Source organism: Nymphalis io, chromosome 26, assembly GCF_905147045.1.
Source record: "Nymphalis io chromosome 26, ilAglIoxx1.1, whole genome shotgun sequence".
Lineage (NCBI taxonomy): Eukaryota > Metazoa > Arthropoda > Insecta > Lepidoptera > Nymphalidae > Nymphalis > Nymphalis io.
Genome location: NC_065913.1, coordinates 6,418,110 through 6,442,587, shown reverse-complemented (window position 1 = coordinate 6,442,587; position 24,478 = coordinate 6,418,110). Strand labels below are relative to the sequence as shown.

The following is a 24,478-nucleotide window of genomic DNA, read 5'->3' as shown; positions in this document are numbered from 1 at the left end:
TAATGTATGTCATTAATGCTGTCGTTTCTTTAGGAGATGAATCAAAGGCATCAGGGAATAATTTATAAAAAATGTAATAAGATCAAGATGTTTAATTTCGATTGGCTATACTAAAGTAGTATAAAAAGTTATACACACATACGCAGTTACGTTGCACACAAGCTTTTAAATGGCAAAAATTGTCAGGGGCAATTTGAATAAACGCCCTTAATAACTAACATTTGCACTAAATAATCATCTGATGGTTATGACGTAGATATTTTCAATTTATTATACCTAATTAAGCAATGTATAATTTTCTGTTAATTACGTTAATGTCTATATTAAACGGCTATGTATTTTTATATAATAATAATATCCTGGGACATTATTGACACACGGCCATCTGATCCCAAACTAAGCAGAGCTTGTATGATGGAAACCAGACAACTGATATACTACATATACTACTTTTCGTTGTAAATACATACTTATATAGTTAATTATATGGATGGTATGGTATGGTATGGATAAGCACCGTGTTGTTATCTATTGAGTTATATTTCTATTAGACAGCTTTTTTCATATACAACACGTCAATTTATTTAGATATAAATTGCTTTATTACCAAGGAAATTTAATTTATATAAAATTGTTTTTTACTGTTTGTTTCTTGGTTGCATAGTTTAAGAGATAATTTAAAATATCAAATACGCAAGACATTAAATTTATTAATTTTCGGCCAGATTCGAAAGATTTTGGACAGATTTATTAATGTTCGGCCCATCGATCACAAGTAAAAATGTTTACCGCCCAACGAAGTGGGCGCGGGTCAGCTAATAATAAATAAAAATAATAGATTAATTCCATACAAAATTTAAGAAAATAATTTAAGTAGTGCTTGACCAGGTTTGAACCCGCAATCTTTTCTTTAGATGCACCTTTTCTTTTTCGCTGGAAAAACGCCATAACGCGTTTCCCCGGTGGCGAAGGTGAAAAGTGACGGCATTGTGGGACACGGGACTTGCCGGAGCTTAAGGCACAGGAATACCCACTATAAAATCAGCGGTACCCATACCGTTTCTTCGAGGAGGTGCCACGCTTGCGCATATTATCGTAACGCTTCGACGGTTGCCCCTCTTAAGCAAACTTCCATTTTAGAAGGGTTCCCGAGTACGCTATTCAGTACGTACTTCAGCGAAGCTTACGGCGGGGAGAGAAGGTGCACATATCGTTGGCACCTCCTCCCTGGATTTCTTCGGCTAAGTGGGTCAGTGAAGGCACTCTTTTCATGCTCCCGCTTCGCGGCCTCGTTCCGCGACATGACACTCGCAGAAAGGGACCATCTCCATCCAGCATCTCTCGCGGTTGAGCATGGCGCTAATCACGCTCGGCAGCGAGAGATCTTCACCGACTATCGTCGCCAGGGAATGCCTTTGGGGTCTCCACGCAGCACACTCCGTCAGGGTGTGGTACGCCGTGTCCAATGGCGTACCGTATCCGCGGCAGAGACGCCTGCACTAGAAACTGATTAAAAAAAAACCTTAAATGTATGCCTAAATAATCGAATAAATGTGATATATTCTCCTAAAGGTGTTGCCATATAATATTTTGAAACAGAAACAGAATAAAAAATTACGCACAATCAGAATGCGTACAACCGTACAGGCTAAAACAGACGCAACAAACGTGTTACCCATGCTAAAGAATTATGTAACAACCTACGGAATGCCAAAATTGCCATGTATTCGTGTCATAATACCTTCTACGAGTAATAATATACATTTGTGATATGATACGCTTTTATTTTTTACTACCCGTTTCGGCTTCGCACGGGTAGGTTTATAAATAAAGGTACTTAAAACGTTTATATTGAAAGACAGATATATAAAAAAAAATCTTGGTTTTATTTTTACCTTCGCTAGCGTACGAATAATTGATAAAAAATTCATCACAGTCGGTTGAATGAAATGAAAATGTTTATTTTATTTTAATTTTAATAGGATCTCCAACAAGGAACACACTTACGTTACACATTATACTAGTTGTATGTCTATAGTTAAGTAAAGTAAAGTAACAGTCTGTGAATGTCCCACTGCTGGGCTAAAGCCCTTTTTTAGGAGAAGGTATGGAGCTTGTTCCACCACGCTGCTCCAATGCGGGTTGGTGGAATACACATGTGGCAGAATTTCAGTGAAATTAGACACTTGCAGGTTTCCTCACGATGTTTTCCTTCACCGTCAAGCACGAGATGAATTATAATGTATGTCTATATGCTCCCTCAATGATAGGAAACCACAGCATCCGTCTTACATAACTAAGTAACAGATATTATAAATAATAAAATTAAAATCATTTCAAGTTGAAAATGATAATTAAGGAACTAAAATAAAAAAAAATGTTTGCTTTTCTTGCAGTTTTTTGACAGTAGCTATCTAAACTATGTATACATAAATACAATGTATACATAAAATTGAAATGTCAGTTTGTTATTTCAAAACATCTGTGTCTTTTTAAGATAATATGGCTATTTGTAAGTTACCAAAACGGCTAAAATAATATGTATGTAGGTTGAAATATATAATATTTTCATAGTTGAATTTGTTGGTTCTTCGTTTGAACGCGTTAATTTCTAGTAATAAATACTAATCTGATTTGAAAAAATATTTAAGCATTTGATAGCCCAAATGTCGAGGACCGCTTTAGGCTATTAACATCACGCTACAGTCCAAGGGGGCGGAGCAGGAATATTTAACGCGGGTGAAACCGCGCAGACCACATACTACATTAAAAGCCGTTAAAAAGTACTTAGCCGCTTATTGGTTGTTGAAAACTTAGTAATATTATGTATACTAATATTATGCGAAAGTAACTTTGTCTGTCTGTTACGCTTTTACTGCTAAACCACTGAATTTTGATAAAATTTTTCAGTTCATATGATTTATTTAACGTTATCTAGTAGGTTATTATATGTTAAGTAAAAATTATGAATACATTTGCGTGTAATATATAATAATTACGTCTTAGATTGTGAGGCAACTTGGATGTGTCTAATTTCACTGAAATTCTGCCACATGTATATTCCACCAAGCCGCACTGGAGCAGCATGGTGGAATAGGCTCCAAACCTTTAGGATTTGAGTAAAATTTAAGTTAAATTAGATATATGCGGGTTTCCTCACAATGTTTTCCTTCACCGTTAACCACAAGATTAATTATAAACACAAATTAAGCACATGAAAATTCAGATGAAATATTTTGATTTAATTTATCTCCATAAAACGTTCAATTTGTTTTGATAAGGATACTTAGTAACAATTATACTAAAGTTGTGTTTATATTTTCACGTTATTATAAATTTAAAAGATATTTACTATGTCGACATATATATAATTTTATGTATAAAATACTGGTATATATCATCGTTGACAATTTAGTAGATTTTTTAATATCTTCAAATCTCTCATACATAGCTTTTGTGTCTTTTTATTTAAAAAATAGGCCTATTTAAGAAAATAAATCAACGAAAATCCAGAAATAGCTAAACAGTATGATTCATAATCGTGCAATGTATATAAAAAAAAATCTTATTGTATACGGTGGCTTACTACAATTTTATTAGTACCCACACCATCAAAATATATCGCCTTTATTTGATAGACATTAAGGTTTAAAATTGTATTTGACTTAGATTTATGATGGAATTTTTAAGGAACACTGCTAAGGTCGATAATGCGCGCGATGTGAATGCCAATTTTCAAAGCTATTGTCTATAAAAGCAAGGAGCACGAGGATGTCACAAAGCGAAAGTCAACGAAAATGAAGGTGATTACACGTTTTTATTGTTTTCGTTAAGTGTCTGTGATGTGCGATTGATAATTCGATTTAGTAAATGTGTTGAATTAAAAAACAAAGATTTTGTCTTTGATATTTATTTTTATCATAGACATATTTGTTGTTATACTTTAATCCGATCTTGATTAGTAAATGTTTAGAGTTCGTGAATCTTAACCAAATACACCGGGTTCAATTCCTAGCGAGCACTATTAAATTTTGCCGTGAACGACAACAGCGGAGAAGAAAAACATCTACATGTGTCAGCGTGCAATAAGCTCCGAAATTTCTCCTCAAAATGAGATTTGAGCCTTAGCCGAGCAGTGAGATATTTATAGATTGTTATTTTTAATTTTCTAATTACTTTTTTAGGAACTTTTGATTGTTGCATCGTTATTGTTGAGTGGGGTAGTGGCTGAACCACAAGCTCCATATCCCCCGAGCGGTTGGCGACCAAATGGACCAGCCTTCGAATTACCGGAGCAAAGACCGCAATCATTGGTATATTTTAATTAAATAACTTTTCATAATACTAATGTACATTTTTTCCAAAATCAGGCTTTATCCTTAAGCCTATTTTCAAATATTTAATATATATGTTTTATTATCAAAAAATTTATATATTTTGTTGAATAAATAATCATTGAAAAGTAAGATGTATCAAATTTTGTTTAAAAATTAAATATAATTACAGAAACTTTTGAAACAAAAGTGTGTTGATAACACTAAAGTTGGCAACTTAAGATCTATGAATTCTTTCCAACTTCTTCAAAAGATTTACATAATGTAAATAAAAAAACTATTTCAAATAAATCTTCATTTGTTTCGTTCTTAAAATTGTGCAGCATATATGTAAATATTGTTTTACTTAAAATAACCTTATTTATTCATAGACATTGTTAAGTAAATGTTGAGTTAAAACCTGAATTCTCCTTGTCTATCATTATTGATTGTACTTTCGAAAGAAGACACAGCAATGCTTAACTAATTAAGCATTTTAAAATGAGTTATATAACTTACAATTCATTCCACTATATTTTTTCCAGACGCCCCAAAAGCAGCAATACCTCCCCCCGGTTGATCCAAGAAGGCCACTACCCCCAAACAATTTTGATGATGCTGTCGACGTCTCGGTTCAAGGGCTACCAGTGCCTGAACAGCAGCCTATATTCCAAGTGTCACCAATTAATGGACAACAATACACTGGACCTACCATTAACGCAGACGTTGGAAGGTTGAACCCCAGTTTTCAACAGGCTCAGGTTAATATTTATAACATTTATCTAGCTTGATATGTTTTACATTTATCGTATTACATAATTAAAGTTAACTTTGGATTTTCAGTATCAGCAACAATTAGAAAAAGCACGTCAGTTTGCAAGGCAGCGAGAGTTCGAGGCCACCCGTGCTAATATTCCTTCAAATGGACTACCAAACCAACAATCACCTAGACAGTTCGCTTTCCAAACTACATCTACGACGACCATTACCCAAACGCCCGAATTTAAAACACCAAAAACAGAAACCACAACCGAACCTATAGATTTAAATGAAGGTGAAAGTTTAGATGATGCCAATGATACAAAAGATCAGAAGCAAAAAGTCTCTGTTGAAGTGTCGAAGCAGAATTTACAGGAGTATCCTGCTGAATTATTTTTGAGACCTCTAAGTCAGCTCAATACGCAGCCACAATTTATATCTTTAGCACAATTGGGTCAATTGAGAGCACCACTTTACTATCAACCAGAACAAGTTGCACCTGTTACTCAAGGCTTTGATGGTCCAGAACATCTATCTGTTTTGCCTTCAGTTTTAGCACAGAGACAATTAAATCAACAAGCTATTACTCAAAATCAAGACTTTGCTCAAAATCCTATAATAGTACAACAGGAACAAGCAGCACTAATTCAGGAACCTTTAAACCAATACCAGCCAATAATCAATGCGTATCAACCCGCGCAACCACAGGCTCAAGCTTATCCTCAATACCAACCACAACCAGTTGTTGTTCAACCGCAAATTCTTAATCAAATTCAACCTAATCAATTCCCTCAGCAACAGCCCAACCAATTTGCGCAACCACAACAACCTAATCCTTTTGCTCAACCACAACAACCTAATGAATTCACGCAACCACAACAACCTCATGTTTATGTGCAATCCCAGCAACCAAACCAATTCCTGCAACCACAGCAACCGAATATTTATGCACAACCACAACAACCAAATCAATTTCCGCAACCTCAACAACCTAAAGACGTTGAAGAAATAGAACAAACCGACCAACAAGTTGTGTATCAAAATTACCAACCTCAGTTCTATCAACCACAATTTCCAGCAAACCAATATCAAAATCCAGAACAGCCATTATTTCTGACTCAACCTGCTGCTTACCAAAACCAGGATCTATTTTATCAAAATCAATTCCTATCACAACAGTACGACCCAACTCAATATCAAGTGCAGCCTCAGCAGGTTTTCCAGGATCAAAATGCGTTGCAAAGTGGCCTAGATATTAACCAGCAAGGTAATGGAATTGAACAAGATGAGGAAGCTGAGCAAGATGAGCAAGAAGATGAAGGTCCTACGGCGACGGCGGTTGCGACAGCATTCGGGACAAGGTCAGTGTGTACTATTCTAGAATGACAATAAGTTATCGTATTTGGTAATGTTTTGAATGAGTAAGTGATGCACATCGTTCCATATTGTTTGGATCGCTTCGTGCATAATTGATGTATCGATGTGAATTCTTGAATACATATTATCTTTAAGGAAACTAAAGGCCTTGTATTACGAATTTCATTCGAAATGGTATGATTACATTAATGGGTGAAATAAATAATTGGATTACATTTATATTATTCATAATTTTATCTGTACTAATATGATGAATCTATTTTTTTGTGTTGTGTTTAGAAATTTTTGGAACGGATTTTAATAATTCCCACATATGCGGTTTATTAAATAACCTAATGTTATTAATGGTTGTTTGTAGAGTTCAGTTCTGGTTTTTTGTGGGGCGTGGTAATTTACTGTTTCTTGGGTATTATCAATTTTGTCATCCACCCAAATGATATATTTACAATATAGGAATACACACACAAAACAATTTTGTTTAAAATATTAGTGTGTGCAGTTGACCGGCTATTTATTTTAATATTTATTATAGAACACAACCACGCATTATTGCACAATACGGAGCTCCAGCACAGGAACAGCCAACAACGACTGAATCCTCAACTCAGGAGGTAAAATATATTACTTTTTCTATTAAACTTGTTATTTTTGTGCTCATTAATATATATAACATGGATAATCGGGCCACCTGATGGTAAGTGTTCCCGACCATAGGCATTGTCAATGTCTATGGGCGGGACGGTTAGAAATATTAACCATTCCTTACATCACTAATTAGCTACAAATCTTGGAAATTAAGATGTTATGTTATTTGTTCCTGTCGCTCCTCTGGCTCACTCACCCTTACAACCAGAACATACTATGTATTGCTCTTTGGTGGTAGAATATGTGATAAGTCGGTTGAATATACCCAGACGGGCTTGCACAAAACCCTACCACCAAGTACCCTACTTAAATGAAGTATGTAAATAAAGTATTTTCTAATATTAATTCCTGATCTATTCTTAGGCTGAAGATGTCCCAGCCGTTGCGCAAGCGACTGCAGTGAGTTCAGGAAGAAGAAACGCCAGATTCAGGTAGAGTATACATAATATACTTAAGACTATTTATGGTTTTGAGTCTGGAGTGCCAAACTCGCTAACGTTATACAAACGGACAAACATTTATTTTTATTTATACAGATTTGTAAGAAGTAAGAAATAATTTACGTAAACTATCGTATCGTATCGTATTTTACGTAATTTCCGAATAAAAACAAATTATCATGTTGTAAATTAAAAATTGTATATTAAAAGAGCAAAGAATCTCATGAAATCAATGCTATGGAATTTTTTAATGAAAATTGTATCCCAATTTTGTGGTTAAAAATTTTTATATTTTTACCAAAATATAAATATTTTCAAAATATTATTTATATAACGTATTTATTAAATATTACAGTAGATATCTATATATTTGTATTTGCTATGCAAAAATATGAAATTTACTCTTGTCACGGGAATCGTCTAAAGTTGAAGCGGACGAAACTGCGAAGTGCATTTACTTATATAATTAAGTTTTTCGAAAAAAAAAAAAAAAACTTCTGATGTTGTTTTTTCTGTTATAAATTGTATGTATAATCAAAATATAATTTACTCATGTAGGCTCTCACAATGAAAAGCACTTTTCTATCGTATTACAATTTTAATTTTAACATAAAGCTACCACCGGTTCGGAATGTTCCTAGATTCTATCGATAAGGACTGTCAAGAAACTCGGTACTTACTCTTTTTAACACTCAGAAAATTACATGTCACATCAACGAATACTAACTCCGAGCTGTTCTATAATTTTATAAATCTGTCAAATTTTCTTTGTAATCGGTATAATAAGACTCATTTTTTTAATGAGTTGTTTCAGTAATTGAGCCGATCGGCGTGGTTGGTAGATAGACTTGCCTTTCACGCCGAAGGTTGTTGGTTCGACTCCCACCCAGGACAGACATTTGTGTGCATGAACATGTCTGTTTGTCCTGAGTCTGGGTGTAATTATCTCTAAAAGTATGTATTTACAAAAGAAAAGTAGTATATATAGTATATCAGTTGTCTGGTTTCCATAGTATACGCTCTGCTTAATTTGGGATCAGATGGCCCTGTGTGAATAATGTCCCAGGATATTATTATAATTATTTCAGTTAGGCGTTACAAAAAACCTCTCCTCATATAGTATACTATATTTTTATTAGTATAACGGTTGTATAATGTGTTATATTTTTATTTGCAGAAGCCGTCGTGTGCGACCCGTATTCACAGTGGATAGATCTGGCCATTTAGTGTTAGAACAAAACCAATAAGCACGACACAAACAAAAAACAGAATTACAATTTACAAACTATACAGAATGAGCTCGCTAATTTTTTTAAAAAAACGTAAACTTTATATTTGTGAAAGTAAAACTTTGTCGTCCTAATTAGAATGTTTTTTATTATCAGTACGCGCATATATATCCATATGCATGTATATATTTTAATTTCGTATTTATATTATATTAATGTTCTATGTATTGTTATATATTTAAACATATTAAGCGATACTAGTAGAATATATATAATTTTTGTGATTTAGTAAAGGATTTCTATGAAAAGTATATTAAAACTACAAACTTAAAGTCTGTAGTGTTGTATTTTGGGATCGTTAGTTTAATTGTGTTCGAGATGTCTAAAGGTAGCTTCCGCGGTGAGTGATTCTGCGGATAATTCACGCACGATGACCACGGACAGCCACGCACAGCGCCGAGGCTCTCCAACGGTGCGTGTCAGTCTTTGTCGGTTGTAAGATTCGAAACCATTTTGTCATTCCAAAATGCGACACAACGCTACGGATGTGTCTGCGATTCACACAGGAATCTTATCCCACGGTGCGTCAGTGCGAGCACCGTGGGATGCCACCTTAAGAGCCAACTAACTACTGTTTGTTTAAATATTATTGTAAATAATCATTTAAATATATCTGTGTCTTTAATAAATATTTATAAATTTATATCAATTCACAATGCGGTTCTTGTTATATTCATATATTTATATTATAATCAGGACGACGATGTTTCTAGCGTTATAAATAAAATTGAACATCAATTAAATAGTTACGTGTTCTATGTATTTAATTATTTTATTTATTTAGTGTATACACTCTGAATAAAAACTTTGATGAAGTTAAAGTATTGTATTGTTTTATTTTGTTATTTTTTGTAGAAATAATAACCAAATTAAAAAATGCATGACTCTCGCGATCTTCAACGCGCCACCAACCTCGGGAACTAAAATCTAATATGCCTGCCGTTATATCAGCTTCGCAACTATACTATTATTGCTGTTTGGCGATGGGTGTGTGATGCGTTTGTGGGACCTTCTCAACAGGCTCGCAAAGTCTTACCCCCAAGCATATTTAAATCAAATCAAATCAAATCAAGTTCAGCTATGTGGTTGTGAAATAAGTTATTTTAATCGTGTATTGTTTACTATCTACCTAGTGGTTAGAACGCGTAAATCTTAACCGATGATCGTGGGTTCAAACCCAGGCAAGCGCCACTGAATTTTCATGTGCTTAATTTGTGTTTATAATTCATCATCAAACATCGTGAGGAAACGTGCATGTGTCTAATTTCATTGAAATTCTGTCATATGTGTATTCTACCAACCCATATAGAAGCAGCGTGGTGAAATAAGCTCCAAACCTTTTCCTCAAAAGGGAGAGGAGGCCTTAGCCCAGCAGTTGGATATTAACGGGCTGTTCCTGTACTGTTTAAACTGCAATTAATAGAATATACTTATTGGACTATGGGGTCATATCACTTAGGTTGTATTTATTAATATGATAATATGATAATTTATTTTTTAATAGAACTATACTTCAAAATTCACTAAGACTTCAACACTAATACAAGAAAGGAATAAACGAGATAGAAAACGACACAGAACATTGGCACACTGACAATAACAATGACATTTTCTTTCAGAAATCGAATCGGGCTTGATATTAAATGCATTATACAATGATTTCTAGTAGATTGTATGATTTTTAACCCGTCAGATAATGAAACTGCTACAGGACGACCTTCTTCTGTATCCTTTGATACTCGTGTTGTAACCGGAGGCTTTATAATATCCAAAACATATTCGATTTTTTTATGCAATGTTTGTAAGCTATTTTTATAAAGCTTGTTAACGGTTTCACTCTCTGTGTTCAAATTTAATGTCAATTCATCTATTATTTGATTATTTACTAAGCAACATTGTAACCCTTCATCCAACGTATTTCTCTTAGCTAGTTTTGTATTCATGTTCGATTCGAATGTACTTAAAACATGTTTTATTTCTTTTTTAATTTTTTCCATCATCGATTCTTCTAGTTTTCGAATAGCATTATCGAGAAATGCTGATAGTTTTTCACATAGATCTGCAATTGGAATAAAGTTACGCGATTCTTCTGAACAAGAACTCTTCTGCGATTTTTCCGTTTCAGTTAATATACCTTTAATTGTATTTTCGTCAGGTAGATATATCCGATTCCGACGATCACCATCATCTTCTTTGTATGATTTTTCATCCATATTTTTTAAAATTATATTTCGCGTTCTAGAATTATAGTCATATTCAAATGTATTTGGCGGTTTTGTTTTGAAACTATCGTTTGTAATTATAATATTATTACAATTGTCTAGATAAAGATTTTTGCATTCATTTTCTGGTATATTTGGATAAATTTTCATATTGATAATTGTATCTAATGGTTTTAGAGTTTGATTATCTATAGATCGAAAATTATTGTTTGTTACTTTCGTTTTATCCTTAACCCCTTCCGGTATAAGTGTACGGATAGAATCACTATTGTTCTTTTTGAAATAAGAACTAGTTTTAGCCATTACGAAATTATTATTTTCACTAGTCAACTCGATGTTCGGTTGAGGCGGTGTGAGTGTTATAGAACTACTTTCGTTTGAGCTTATAATTGTAAAGTAATCTTTTTTACTATTCGTATCCGACATTTCAGAGTTCGAAGCAGATGTTACGGTATCTAACTGGCTAATAAAGCTCTCAACACTTGTCAGACTATCCTGCAACATAAAATCCTTCGGAGTTTCTTTTTGATTGTAGTCCAAAATACAGGTGTTGTTCACTTGAGCTACAACTACATTAACTTCTACAGTTATAAAAGCATTCTTCTTTTCATTTATCTTATTAGTACCTAAATTATTTTGAGAATATACTAAGCTGTTTATATCATAATTCTCTGTGTTTTCTTCTATAGGCTTGTTGCTTCGAAAATTATAATTTTGTAATGAGGAACTATATTCTGGAGTTAGTATGCCCTTTTTCGTTTCAAATGATACATTATTATTTAATTGTGACATAGTAAGGTTAGGTTCAAAAATGTTCTCTTTAGTAAATTGTTTTTTTATTCGTTTTGTAGGGTGAACCGTTTTTAAAACGGAGATGGAAAGAAGTATTCTTTTCATTTTTCCAATACTTGAATTATTTCTTTTATTATTACACAGATATGATTCTAAATTTTTATTTATACTTTTGCTATGTTGGTTTTTGAAATGAATAGTTTTAATTTTTATTAAGCGAGAATATTTATTATTCGTCATTTTTAATTTATAACGTTTTTTCATTTCAGATGTCTTTTCGAAACTTTTGTAGACTGCTAAATTATGTTTGGAATTTGATTTTAAATCCTTTAGAGTAACTAATGAGGCGGAGTTTACGTAATTCATTTCATCCGTTTCCTCTTTACTAAATGTAGCACTTTCTTGTCTGATATTTTGAATAGATGTATCGAACTTATCTTCAATTATATCTATAAAAGCATTTGGTACATTTATTTCCGGATTCAGTGATATGCTAAATTGTTTTTCACTTATATTCTCTTTGGAATTTTCCTGAGATAGCTCCATTTTAGTTTTCTTCGGTTAGGATATACTAAAACAAAATGGTTATTATTATCGTCTTGCGTAATGATATGGGTGGAATGATCAAAAGAAAAATATTTATTCTCACCAAACTATAATGTCGAAATGCATTAACTAAAAACCTAAATCAGTGAGAGATAGGGGGAAATCTGTGGAAAGTGTATTCAATTTAAAACGCTCAGGTAAAGAAAACTTAAGTAGTAAATTATGTTTTGGTTTGAGTAAATCTTTTAACACATGGACATAAAACAACCATGAAACTAATAACAATGGTATCCATAATACCAGACAGTATACACATCCTTCCCAAAAGCCCATTCCATTATTGTGCCTGATCGTTAATTTTTTATCAAACTCTTTGCTATCAATATCTATACAAACGGATGAACAGGAATTTTCACAGAGCACGTAATTATCATTTGTTGGTGGAGACGCTTGTTCATAATTACAGCACATGTCTTGATTACATTTTGATATTATACAAAATGGCTTCATACTTTGACATCCACGTGAAATTGAACAATGGTTATGTTGGCAGATATTGTACATTTTTTCTTCAGGTTTAACTAAATCGTCACAATAAAACGCTAACAGCTTATTTTTATCCTCTCCAATTGATACTTCATAAAGTGATTTCGATATTGGTAACGAGCAAGTCAAAGCTGCGTCTTTAACTGCGTCTGTGCAGCCTTGTGCAGCTGAAGTCATATCTGTTACTTTAAGTATAGCTTCACTGTCTATAATATTATAAGATGCAATTTTCTTTACAAATCGCGGATTAAAGTTATTGAGATTTTTATGTCTTGGTCCTTTTTTTATTTTAATTCCAGACATCATTCCACTTTTAGGTATATTTGAAAACTGAATGCTTTTAGATGGTTTCATTATATTTGATATACTTGTATTTACTGTTTTCATGGCTTCTTTCGTGTTGTTAACAGCATCATTAGATAAGGTTCCCTTGAGCACTTTTTGTTTCTGTAAATGATCATTAGCTAATTTTTCTGCCATTGCTGCTAAAGTTTTTATAATTATTTTCAATTCACTAATCTCTTCAGCTATTTTTGAACGTTTGACGGTAAGAGGATCTAATTTAGTTTCTACTTTGTTATTAGGTTCGGTCATATCTGTGGAGGTTTCTCTACTAATAATATATTTTACTTGGCTAGTAGCACCATCGAGTAAAGAAATAATATTATGCTTATCAAATGAAGCTGCATCATCTTCGATTGTACTCGCTAGTTTCACTTTCTGATTATAAACTAATAAATCACGATGTGCAGTTTTATTTTCATCTAAATCCTTAAAACCTTTTTTAATCTCTTGAGACGGAAAAACATTGACGTGAATATCTATTTTTATACCTTTTTTACCTTTTAAACTTGAAAAATATCGGAGTATACTTTGGAAATGTTTTAGTAATGTTTCCTCATGGTTTAAGTTATTTGACTTCCGAAATAAATAAGTAAACTGTTTCGAATTTATGTTTTTAAAATGTTGATACTTTGTTACGTTTCTCTTACATTTATGACTTCCTTTAAACTTGGCTTTAATATTTTTAGCTCCATTTGATACTTTCAAATTGAGATTACTTTGTTTATTTTTATTATGTTTCTCAAAACTTTGTGTTATTAAGTCAATGGTGATAAGTGGATCACTTTGATCTTCCTCGTTCGGTGATTTACATTTATCAAGTTGTTTTTTGTCATTTGAGTTAACTTTTTTTTCCGCAACGTTATTATTTCTACCAGAAAACTTCACTCGGCTAGTGTCACTGTATATATTTTCATAAAAACTTTTAATATTTTTGGTATTAGAACATATTCTGTTTGCTTTGACAGGATGTGTTGTTTGGTTACATGTATTTTCTTTGCAGGAGTCATCGATTATGTCATTTGTATTTGATGATGATTTAGGCATAATGTAATTTTTTACTTGTATATTTGCATCGTGGTCGTATGTCACACAATGCTTAGTCAAAGATTTTGTTGGTAATGTCAAAAAATCTAAATTTGAAGATTGAAATATGTAGTTACTAGATTTACTTATTGATAGCATAATTTTCTTGTGACGAAATCGTTTCATGTTATTCCGTGACTTGGTACCTCTCTTGGTCTTCTGTGAATGTCGCGGGAGACTCAGCGTTGATACAATCCTTAGATATTTACCATTTAGCGGTATACTTAAAACGGAAGTTTCTTCTGTTAGTTTTGTGGTTTGTAGCGTGTCATTTTTCAGACAATCCGATTGCAAATCTGCTTTTTGATTTCGGCTATGATGTGCAACTTCAATATCAACAGTATACGTACACGAGGAGGATGTATTATCTTCTTTTGTTTGCAATTCTAGCTTGTGTAATATTGAATCCAGTACAGTATCAATTTTTTGTTTCGTTTCTCTCTTTTCTAGTAAATATGTTTTAACCCAGTCGTTTAGTAACCCTTTAAGATTGTCTATCAATAATGTCGTTAGATTAATATTATAATGTTTATTCTCAGGGTTAATATTCTGTTCGCTATCGCCACACGCACTAATGTCATGTTTTAATTCGTCTATGGTTTCAATTTCTTTTTGGTTTATAGAATACTTAGACTTTGCTGACATTGCTTTTCGATTAAAAAATCTGTTTCTCCTCGTCTTATAATACCTTCTTAGAATACATATGTCAGTTTCTATACTTAGATCCCGTTTTACGGTTCCGTTTTCTTTATAATACTGATCTTTTGGTAAATTTCGTTTTAATTGCATTAATAAACTTCTAGTGTAAATTTGGCATGCTCCTGAATATGTTTTCGAAGTGCGTAATGTATTCAAAGAGTTTTTGTATATGACTTTAGTTGCGTTTTCTCTAGTACCAATGTGCTGATTTCGAGTCATGACGTAACAACTTCGCTATCATCTGCTTTTGATATCTGGAGTTCCTCTCTTCTGCAAGCAAATATCAGTATTCAATTCATCCTTTTCATATTTGCATAGATTCTCTCTAACAGATATAATATATTTTATTATTCATCTTAGTAGAATACGTAGTTTTTACAAAAATATTAAACGTACTCTTTAATTATTATTTTAGTATCTCGATGATTACCAATAACCTCAAATTCAAGAATTGAATTTAGAAGATTATTTAAGTATGTAGATTTCATGCTTAAAAACGTTATAGATTACATATTACAGAAAACTTGACTCCAAATTCTTTCATGTTATAAAATATGATTATAAGATATAGTACTTACATTTTCATAGTATAATTTGACCATTTTATGATAATCCAATAAATAAATAAATAAAAATGAAATATTAAATTACATCGTATAAAATTTCGCACATAATTTGTTTTGACAAATGACAAGTCTTATTCCAGCCAGTCTAAATTAGTTGTAGATGTTGGTGTTAATGTTGAATAACTTATTTTTAAACGAACGTTATCTGGCAGCCTGTACTTTTAAAAATTACACTTTTTATGAATTATTTATAAATATTAATTACTTATCCATGAATATATATATTTATATAAATAATAGTAGTAACAGCCTGTAAATGTCCCACTGCTGGGCTAAGGCCTCCTCTCCCTTTTTGAGGAGAAGGTTTGAGCTTATTCCACCACGCTGCTCCAATGCGGGTTGGTGGAATACACATGTGGCAGAATTTCGATGAAATTAGACACATGCAGGTTTCCTCACGATGTTTTCCTTCACCGAAAAGCACGAGATGAATTATAAACAGAAATTAAGCACATGAAAATTCAGAGGTGCTTGCCCGGGTTTGAACCCACGTTCATCGGTTATGATTCACGCGTTCTTACCACTGGGCCATCTCGACTTATTGCTACTATATAAATAATACTAGCAGTGCATATTATTAAAAAATATATTATATTTAATAAGATATCAAACAAATACATGCTCTTAAAGATGAGTATTTGATAATATTGTTCGATAACATATATAGCTAGTATGTATAAACGATGTGAGCATGATTCCTTGTTTTTTCTTTAATTATTATTTTTTTGTTATTGGTAGGCGCACGGACAAATGGACTACCACATCTTAAGGGTCCAGCGCCCATAGACTTTGGCGATGTATGAAATATAAACCATCCCTTACATCGCCAATGCGCCACCAACCTTGGTAATGAAGATGTATGTCCCTTATGCCTGTAGTTACACTGGCTCACTCACCATTCAAACGAGAACGCAACAATACTAAGTATTGTTTAACGGTAGGATATATAAATTGTTCAATCTGCCACAAATATTTACTGAGGTTTCGTTATTGATCAGGATTTTCTCCGGTATAGGTTTTATTACGATATTTTCATGAGAGATTGAGTTGAATTGTAAATATAAAAGCACACGAAAAACTCAAAGCTTTGAAAACACGGCTTTGAGGTTTTGATCTACATTAAACATTTACACGTTAGATTACTAGCTTTTTCATTGGCTGTTTCATTTTCATACATTTTTATCCTTTTCTCTCATTACGTATCACTCACTCTTATTGCCAAATTTTATGCCAATGTTATGATGAAAAAGTGAATATTATAATTTATTCAAATGCTTATTAAAACAAACTTTTATAACGGTTCATAGTTTTATTCTTTGTTAAAAATTTACATTACATTTTACGAGCACAATATCCGCCATACCTTTTCATTCAAGCAAACGTTCAAAGTTTAGTGTTGCCAATATAAAATTACTATTCAATTCAATTCCATTTCTTTTTGTGCATATATTGTAAAATTGGCATACAAATATAATATAATTCTTACACTGCTTTTAGCTACATAATTAAAATTTATACATATATAAAAAATACAAAAAAAAATAAAGCTTAAAAAAAAAGACGCGCGCTAATTTAAAACCCTCATATTGGTAGTGGACAGAAATGTAAATTAATTCATTATTGGCGCGTCTTGTGATTTGTTAAATGTGCTGAAATGTGTTTTGGATTTTTAAGTGATTGAGTGAGTTATTCATATGAATTAGTATGATTTGGTGTTCTATTTTTAAAAAGACCAATTCGAGACTAGAATGTGTTAAGTATATTATAATTTCAATATTCACAAAATCTGTTCTAATTTTTAATGTTACAATATTTAAATTTCGTTCATACAGGGATGCAGGTTTATTATAAATTTGAGGTGCCATATTAAAGAAACTAACAAGAAGACATATGATATTAATCGGTTTTCATAATATATATATATTTCTTTTATATAAATGAAATGGTCAAACGACAGCAAAAGCAAATTTGTCTAAGAATGGTTTAATTGTCAAAATGCATAGCCAGCATGAATGCATTATGTAAAAAAGGAGGGTATTTATTCGATAAAATATCAAATGAAATATTAAATATAGTATGGCGCTGCTTAAATACATTATTATCTTAAGCATTCCATCAATTGTTCTTGCTAATGGCTTGTTATTGCTGTATAGGCCAAAGGACATAACCCACGAATGCGCTTTTTCGAGACATCTGCGTTTTGATATTTCTTTTGGGATGGGTATGTCTGATACTATCACATTGGTAAGTTGATAATTCTTTGAAATATATAATCTAAATAAAAAAATATTTTTTAAAATATATAGTCCAATTCCAATCGAAGAAGGAGTAATAATAAGCCTTTGATATATGTGATTTATTATTAACTCCTTATATAAAAAGCTATAAAGTCAGTTCTTGATATATATATAATATATATTTATTTATCCCGCTAATATTCTGATTTTTTTTGTGTGGAAGTTTCCTACTCTTTTACACTAAATTACTGAACGGATTTAAATGATAGGGATAGCTTATACCTTGACACAATGACAACGTAACATCGGCCTCCTATCCTTACATGCAGGCGTAGCCGCGGACGGAGACTAGTAATACATCAACTGTCGTGATACTCTTGTCTGAGATACTCTTGAGAATTTCTATGGGGCTTGAACCTAGAGCCTCGGGACCAAGTCTTATGACCTATCCAATAGACCAGAGGCTATTCATGAATGAATAAAACATGTTTTTAGGTGTTTCGCACACTAAACGACATAGACTATGAATGCTTGGTTGAAATCGTTGCTTCGTCACCGGAATACCTGCTCGTCGTGGTCAGATATCCAACGACAATCGTATCAAACTGTGACGTCAATCGAGACGCTTTAACAATCCTGAAGAGGTGGCGCTGCACAAGATTATGTGATTTGTTGGACCGTGAAGTTTATTCGCCGTATTTCGTCTTCACAGTCAAGCAACGACTCCGTTTCCTATTCAAAAGCAATAGTAGCATCAATCTCGACCTCAATGTGTGTAACTTAGTGTCGTTTTTCTATAATCTCTTTCGATGTTTCCTTTAAAATTACCAGACAATGACCTTCTCTTCAGAATTGATAAAACGCTTGATCATCGGCTCCGTTAGTGATTGACCAAAATAAGTGCCTAGAATTTCTTTCCATTTATCCTTATAATAATACTTACGTATTTGACATCAATAACTTTTTATTATAGACGAATTAAAAGTAACTTTTTTTTATATAACATAAGCGAACAGGCAATTGGGCTATCTGAAGGGTGACCACCACGGCCCACAATCACAGTCAAATTAATTTTAATTCAAGATTGATTTAATAAAACATAACATTTTTCTTCTAAAAATATATTCAGAACCCATATTTTTAATGTTTCAGGCAAACTTTTACCAAGTAACAATCACTTCGGCCCGAATGGCGCCAATACGTGGCTGTTACAAAAGGAACGAGACAGTGTGTACTGTGGATCAAATAAATTATTGTTTCACCACCGGCGTGGTCTGCGATGGCATCAAAAACTGCGGGGTTGATGATTGGTAATAAAACAACCATTACTATTTATATATAACTATTGCTCGTTACATTAATATACGTATATATTTACGTGGTTATTTATTTCTTATATAAGTATGTATATGTTTTATGTATGTATGTAGGTATGTTACATATTTTTATTAAGTTTCTAAGTATTTAATATATTTGAATTATAAGGTGATTGTTAGTACATACTACGCCCGTTTATTGTTCCTCCATTGAAAGATTTTTTTCTTTTTTATAAAGAGTGTCTGGAAAAGATCACTTGAAAGTAGTCTGTAAGTGATAAGGGTGTCTTTGTACACTTTATGTACTACCTGTTTTTTTCACATATTGCTTGTAAATTGTGTGCAATAAATACTTAATAAATAAATAAATAAAAACAACCAATATAAACTCTAAACACAAACTCATAGCTGTGCTAGCGAACGAACTGGAAGCAAATACCATTTCATCAACTAAATGAATTATCAGTCAGGGACTCGTTTCGTGTTTTTCAATTTATTTATTTCGAAAAACCAGATATATAGATATGTATAGTTTGCCATTAGAACTAGTGTTAGACCTTTTATAACAATTAATATATTTAGCTGTCTATTATTGTGTATATGTATGTCTATGTAGTCAATCTCCTTATTTAAATGTCCATGTTCTTATTAATTATCGAGGCTACCTTGATACCAAATTTCATGACTGTCGGCCATTTAGTTGTAATGAGGAATCAAACAGATAGATGGGTCGTAATAAAGTCGAATTGTCGCCGTGTTAGGTGTGACTGGCTGCGATAACTGTCGTGGGACAAAATCATTACTAATGTTTATTGAATAATATTATGTTCACAAATCACAAATTAAGAAAATTCAGGTGTACTTGCATAAGTTTGAACCCACGATTAACGGTTAAGATTCACGCGTTCTTACCACTGGGCCATCTCGGCTGTATCGGGCAAGCTCCACTGAATTTTCATTTGCTTAATTTGTGATTATGAGTCATCTCGTGCTTTACGGTGATGGAAAACATCGTGAGGAAACCTGCATGTGTCTAATTTCACTGAAATTTTGCCACATGTGCATTTCACCAACCCGCATTGGAGCAGCGTTGTGGAATAAGCTCCATACCTTCTCTTCAAAAAAAGGGAGAGAAGGCCTTAGCCCAGCAGTGGGATATTCACAGGATGTTACCATGTTCACATATTTTAAGTCATATCCTCATATTAATGTAGAGGGAGATAGCAATATGAATGAGTAATACAACTAATAATATTGTTTTAAAGTATTTCAATTTACAATTATAAGGTTTGATGAGCGTAAATCCAGATGCACTTTACCAGTGGAAAAATTAGGTTACGCCCCGGTAATAGCTGTGGTAGTGGTGTTGTTATGTGCCTTCGTGGCTGGTAGTCACGCTCTCTTGCGCTGTTTGCCATCTCATGCCCAGTCGTTCTTCATCTTCAACGCTAATGAGGATAACAGACTCTGCATTGACCCTATTCTGGTACCCCAAGGACAGGCGCCCGATATTGAGCCGTTTAAACGGTCTTCATTGATTCCGGTACGTACGAATATTATTTTAACTGTATCTTATTATGTCTAAAAAAATTGTTTTTCAATACATAATGTTTTGTTTTGATGATTCTTTTTTTTGATATTTTAGTTTGAATATTATTTAAATAAATTTTACGTTTTGTTTCGTACTGTAACTCATATTTGCACAACATAGTCTTAATTATCATTGTTTACCGTTTAGTAATTACTCTGTTAATTTATTTATTTGGATCTCCAACAGTTGTACATAACACACATTCAAATGAATTTTTACATTAACTTAAAACTAACTACGCACAATCGAGAGGAGAGCACAATTCACAAACACAATTACAAAATATACAAATCAATAATAAAATAAAAACAGATAATAGACATATGTCTGTTTATATATTAAATAAAGAATAAAAACAATAAAAAGGTAGTAACTAATTAAATTTTTAAGCAAATTAACAGTTTATACAAAATGAAACATCACATTTTTTCATGAACGACGAGAGCCCGTCACAACCAAAGTCCAGTGTTACTGTGTTTTTCACACAATAATTATATTCTCGTGATATTCGCGATATTGGAGCATTCTGTTCAAGTTTCGTTCGAGTGCGGACAATTTTAAATAACGGACATGGGGTGCGAGGTGGTCTTCTAGGAACATTAATATTAAATCTACTCAGCAGTATTGAGTAACACTATGTAACATTTATTTTTTATTCTGTTTAGTCATTATTTTATTTGCTTGATATGGTCCTATAATTCAAGGGGAACAAATATTTAAGAACATTATTCCACGATATAATGTACTCGTAATCGGTGTATTCTTTGTTGGAGATCCTAAATAAATAAATTATTCTTAGTGTCCTTCAAACAGGAGGTTGGTATTTGTCGCACAAACGTTTTTTTTTAATTTTGTTAAGAGGTAAATAAAGGGACTGAATCTAAAGGAAAGACAATCTGGTTGATTATATGGTTCATGGTTATTTTATGTTTATGTCTACCTACGTAACGGTTCTTTCAAAATAAATTCAAATCTCGCATCAATTATTTTGGTGAATTCGTATGAAAAGTTTTTATAATTCGACCAGTAAAATAATTTTCATTGGAAATACAATTTAATTGAAAATCGTTCGAATGTATGAAATTTATATAAATTATATAATTCCGTGCTAATAATACTCGAATAAAATTAAATTATTATAACTTTAGCAAAAACTTGTGGCATATATAATATGTTTCTTCTTATCGTTCGAGTAAAATCATTGTAAGTAAAAGTATTACAAAATTTTACGAGCCATTTGGCGTGGTTGGTAGATATTTGCCTTTTACGCCGAAGGTTGTGGGTTCGATTCCCATAAATATCTGTCATTTATGTGCATGAACAAGTCTGTTTGTCCTGAGTCTTGGTGTAATTATCTATAAAAGTATGTATTTACAAAAGAAAAGTAGTATATGTAGTATATCGGTTGTCTGGTTTCCATAGCACAAGCTTCGTACAAGTTTAATTTGGGATCAGATGACCATGTGTGAAAAATGTCCCAGGATATTATTATTATTATTATTACAAAAAAATTCCTAATACACTTTGAACTGTTCTCAATCAAGCCATATAAGGTTTTGGCAGCATTATATAATGTATTCCATAAGCTAGTTGTTTCTTTAGCGATGGACGATGGCGATTGGTGAATTTCAGGTTTTTGACAGCTCATCTTCAGATAGTGAAACATTAAATGAAGAAGTTCAAGTGGTTGAACTGGATAATTTACAGAAAGTTGATGAAGAAATTGTAAATGATCAAGAAATTGTTCGTGAATTGGATGAAACATCAGAACATTTACCGGTTAGTTCAAATCAAATTTGATTTGGTGGCGCAACGGTTAGCGGTTAATATTTCTTATAATAAAAATAAATAAATAAAAACAAATGTACATAAAAAAAGTCAATTTTTTTTTTAATAAACAATTCCTTGACTTAGAAATTGCAAATAGTGCCGTCAGTAAAACAGAATCTTAAGTAGATTATACATAGACTGAACCAGTTTTAGAAGAAAAGTTAATATTTTTATTTTCCAGGATAAGCGAAAATCGATAAGGAAGAGCACAATGAAATCAATATCCGAGAAATTACAGGATAAATTCAAATTGGTGGCGAGGTATGCGACACTGGGAAGGTCAAGTCGAGAACCAGAAAGAGATATGCAAGTGTAGTCATAATTTTTAAATAAATATTGTTAAATTCCAAGGTTTTCATTTTTATAAAATAGGAAGGCGGTCGACCAGGTGGCTCCTTTTTTATAGTATAAGAAGACGGAGGAGCATATGGGCCACCTGATGGTAAGTTGTCACCAACGCCCTAAGACTTGGCATTGTAAGAAATGTCAACCATCGCTTACATAGCCAATGCGCCACCAACCTTGAGAAATAAGATTTAATGTCCCTTATGCCTGTAATTACACTGGCACACTCACCCTTCAAACCGGGACACAACAATATCAAATACTGCTGTTTTGCGATAGAATATCTGATGAGTTGGTGGTACCTACCCAGACGAACTTGCACAAAGCCCTACCACCAGTGGCGACTATCGTCTGGTGACAAATGGTCACCATTGTCCATAGACATTGGCACTTTAAGAAATATTAACCATTACTTACATCATAAATGCTTCGCCATATACATTTTATTTCCGGCTTCAGTATGCTATCTGTGGAAAATATTTTACGTAAGGAAACTTAAACACTCCAATGTTTCCAATATTTCAACCAATAAATGATAATGACATTTATTTTTATAACATCCCGATTTCTTGGAAAACGTTTGTCATACAAAATTGAATTAGCAATATTGTTTGTGAAGATTATTCGCTAAAAAGACAGTCACTCAAACACTCATATCACAATATTGTATTATTATAAAAGCAATAAAATATAATGTGTTTTTCAGAACGTTCACCTTTTAATCGGCTGCCTCGTTGGTCTAGTGGCTTGATGTAAGGCCGCAGATCTAGAGGTCCTGGGTTCAATTCCCAGGTCGGGGCAGGAAAAAGTTATTGGGTTTTTCTTTCAGAAAATTCTCAGTAGCAGCCCAGAGTCTGAAAGTTGGAATTGTGTACACTGCCATGCCTCGGAAAGCACGTAAAGCCGTTGGTCCTGCGCCTGAACTCTTTCCGGTCATGTCGGATTGCCGTCCCATCGGATTATGAGAGTTAGGGAATAGAGAGTGCACCTGTGTTTGCGTACGCACTTGTGCACTATAATATCTCCTGCGTAGTTGGCTAATCTCTCTTGAGACTGGCCGCCGTGGCCGAAATCGGTCTGGAGGACATTATTAACCTTTTAATATTGAAGTTATATTTTACTCACAAAACTTACATCATAATATTAAAAAACTTTTATGCGTTTCATTTACTCATTTCTTATAAATAACATTAAAACAATTGACAACTTCTTATTATTTAATAAAAACAATAATAACTTTATATTCGTATTTTAAAATAGCTTTATTATTATTATCGTTGTAAATAAATACACTTAATTCAATTTATGAACGCCCACTATCACAGATTACATAGCCCTCTTGCACAACTACATATGAACATATATAGTTATAATATATAACATATCTAAATAAGTAGTATATAAGATACTGCGGTTCATGTGAAGTATATAGCAGAAGTTACAGCGTTATAAATAAACGATCTTTTTTTTCACTTCA

General features: G+C 32.7%; 4 protein-coding genes across 4 annotated transcripts in view; 3 read left to right on the top strand and 1 right to left on the bottom strand.

Annotated features, from left to right (window-relative positions):
• The first annotated feature begins 3,740 nt into the window (after positions 1–3,740).
• LOC126778474 (transcription factor SPT20 homolog) lies at positions 3,741–9,557 on the top strand. The gene is made up of 7 exons (XM_050502057.1): positions 3,741–3,803; positions 4,185–4,313; positions 4,859–5,074; positions 5,157–6,433; positions 6,982–7,060; positions 7,458–7,525; positions 8,712–9,557. Exons 1-7 carry the CDS (start codon positions 3,798–3,800, stop codon positions 8,779–8,781), a joined length of 1,845 nt encoding a protein of 614 aa, XP_050358014.1. The 5' UTR covers positions 3,741–3,797; the 3' UTR covers positions 8,782–9,557.
• Positions 4,623–24,478, top strand: part of LOC126778443 (nephrin-like) — a 337,695-nt gene continuing 317,839 nt past the window's right edge. The window contains exon 1 of the mRNA XM_050501984.1: positions 4,623–4,639. The gene's annotated coding sequence lies outside the window, so the exon portion shown is untranslated. The remainder of the gene's footprint in view (positions 4,640–24,478) is intronic.
• LOC126778490 (uncharacterized) lies at positions 10,254–11,878 on the bottom strand. Its single transcript, XM_050502103.1, has one exon. The coding sequence runs from the start codon at positions 11,835–11,837 to the stop codon at positions 10,347–10,349; it is 1,491 nt and encodes a 496-aa protein (XP_050358060.1). The 5' UTR covers positions 11,838–11,878; the 3' UTR covers positions 10,254–10,346.
• Positions 17,759–22,972, top strand: LOC126778392 (uncharacterized). The gene is made up of 6 exons (XM_050501880.1): positions 17,759–17,926; positions 18,415–18,690; positions 19,072–19,229; positions 20,523–20,778; positions 22,459–22,605; positions 22,838–22,972. Exons 1-6 carry the CDS (start codon positions 17,759–17,761, stop codon positions 22,970–22,972), a joined length of 1,140 nt encoding a protein of 379 aa, XP_050357837.1.

What these genes read in the sequence shown, in the direction of transcription:
- LOC126778474 (XM_050502057.1), top strand. An exon ending in AGCAAAGACCGCAATCATTG is followed by an intron (nt 4,314 to 4,858) that starts GTATATTTTAAT and finishes TATTTTTTCCAG; the next exon opens with ACGCCCCAAAAGCAGCAATA. An exon ending in GCGACAGCATTCGGGACAAG is followed by an intron (nt 6,434 to 6,981) that starts GTCAGTGTGTAC and finishes TATTTATTATAG; the next exon opens with AACACAACCACGCATTATTG.
- LOC126778490 (XM_050502103.1), bottom strand. Translation starts at nt 11,837, where the DNA reads ATGTCACAATTAAATAATAATGTATCATTTGAAACGAAAAAGGGCATA.
- LOC126778392 (XM_050501880.1), top strand. Translation starts at nt 17,759, where the DNA reads ATGGCGCTGCTTAAATACATTATTATCTTAAGCATTCCATCAATTGTT. An exon ending in AACTGCGGGGTTGATGATTG is followed by an intron (nt 19,230 to 20,522) that starts GTAATAAAACAA and finishes TACAATTATAAG; the next exon opens with GTTTGATGAGCGTAAATCCA. An exon ending in AAACATCAGAACATTTACCG is followed by an intron (nt 22,606 to 22,837) that starts GTTAGTTCAAAT and finishes TTTATTTTCCAG; the next exon opens with GATAAGCGAAAATCGATAAG.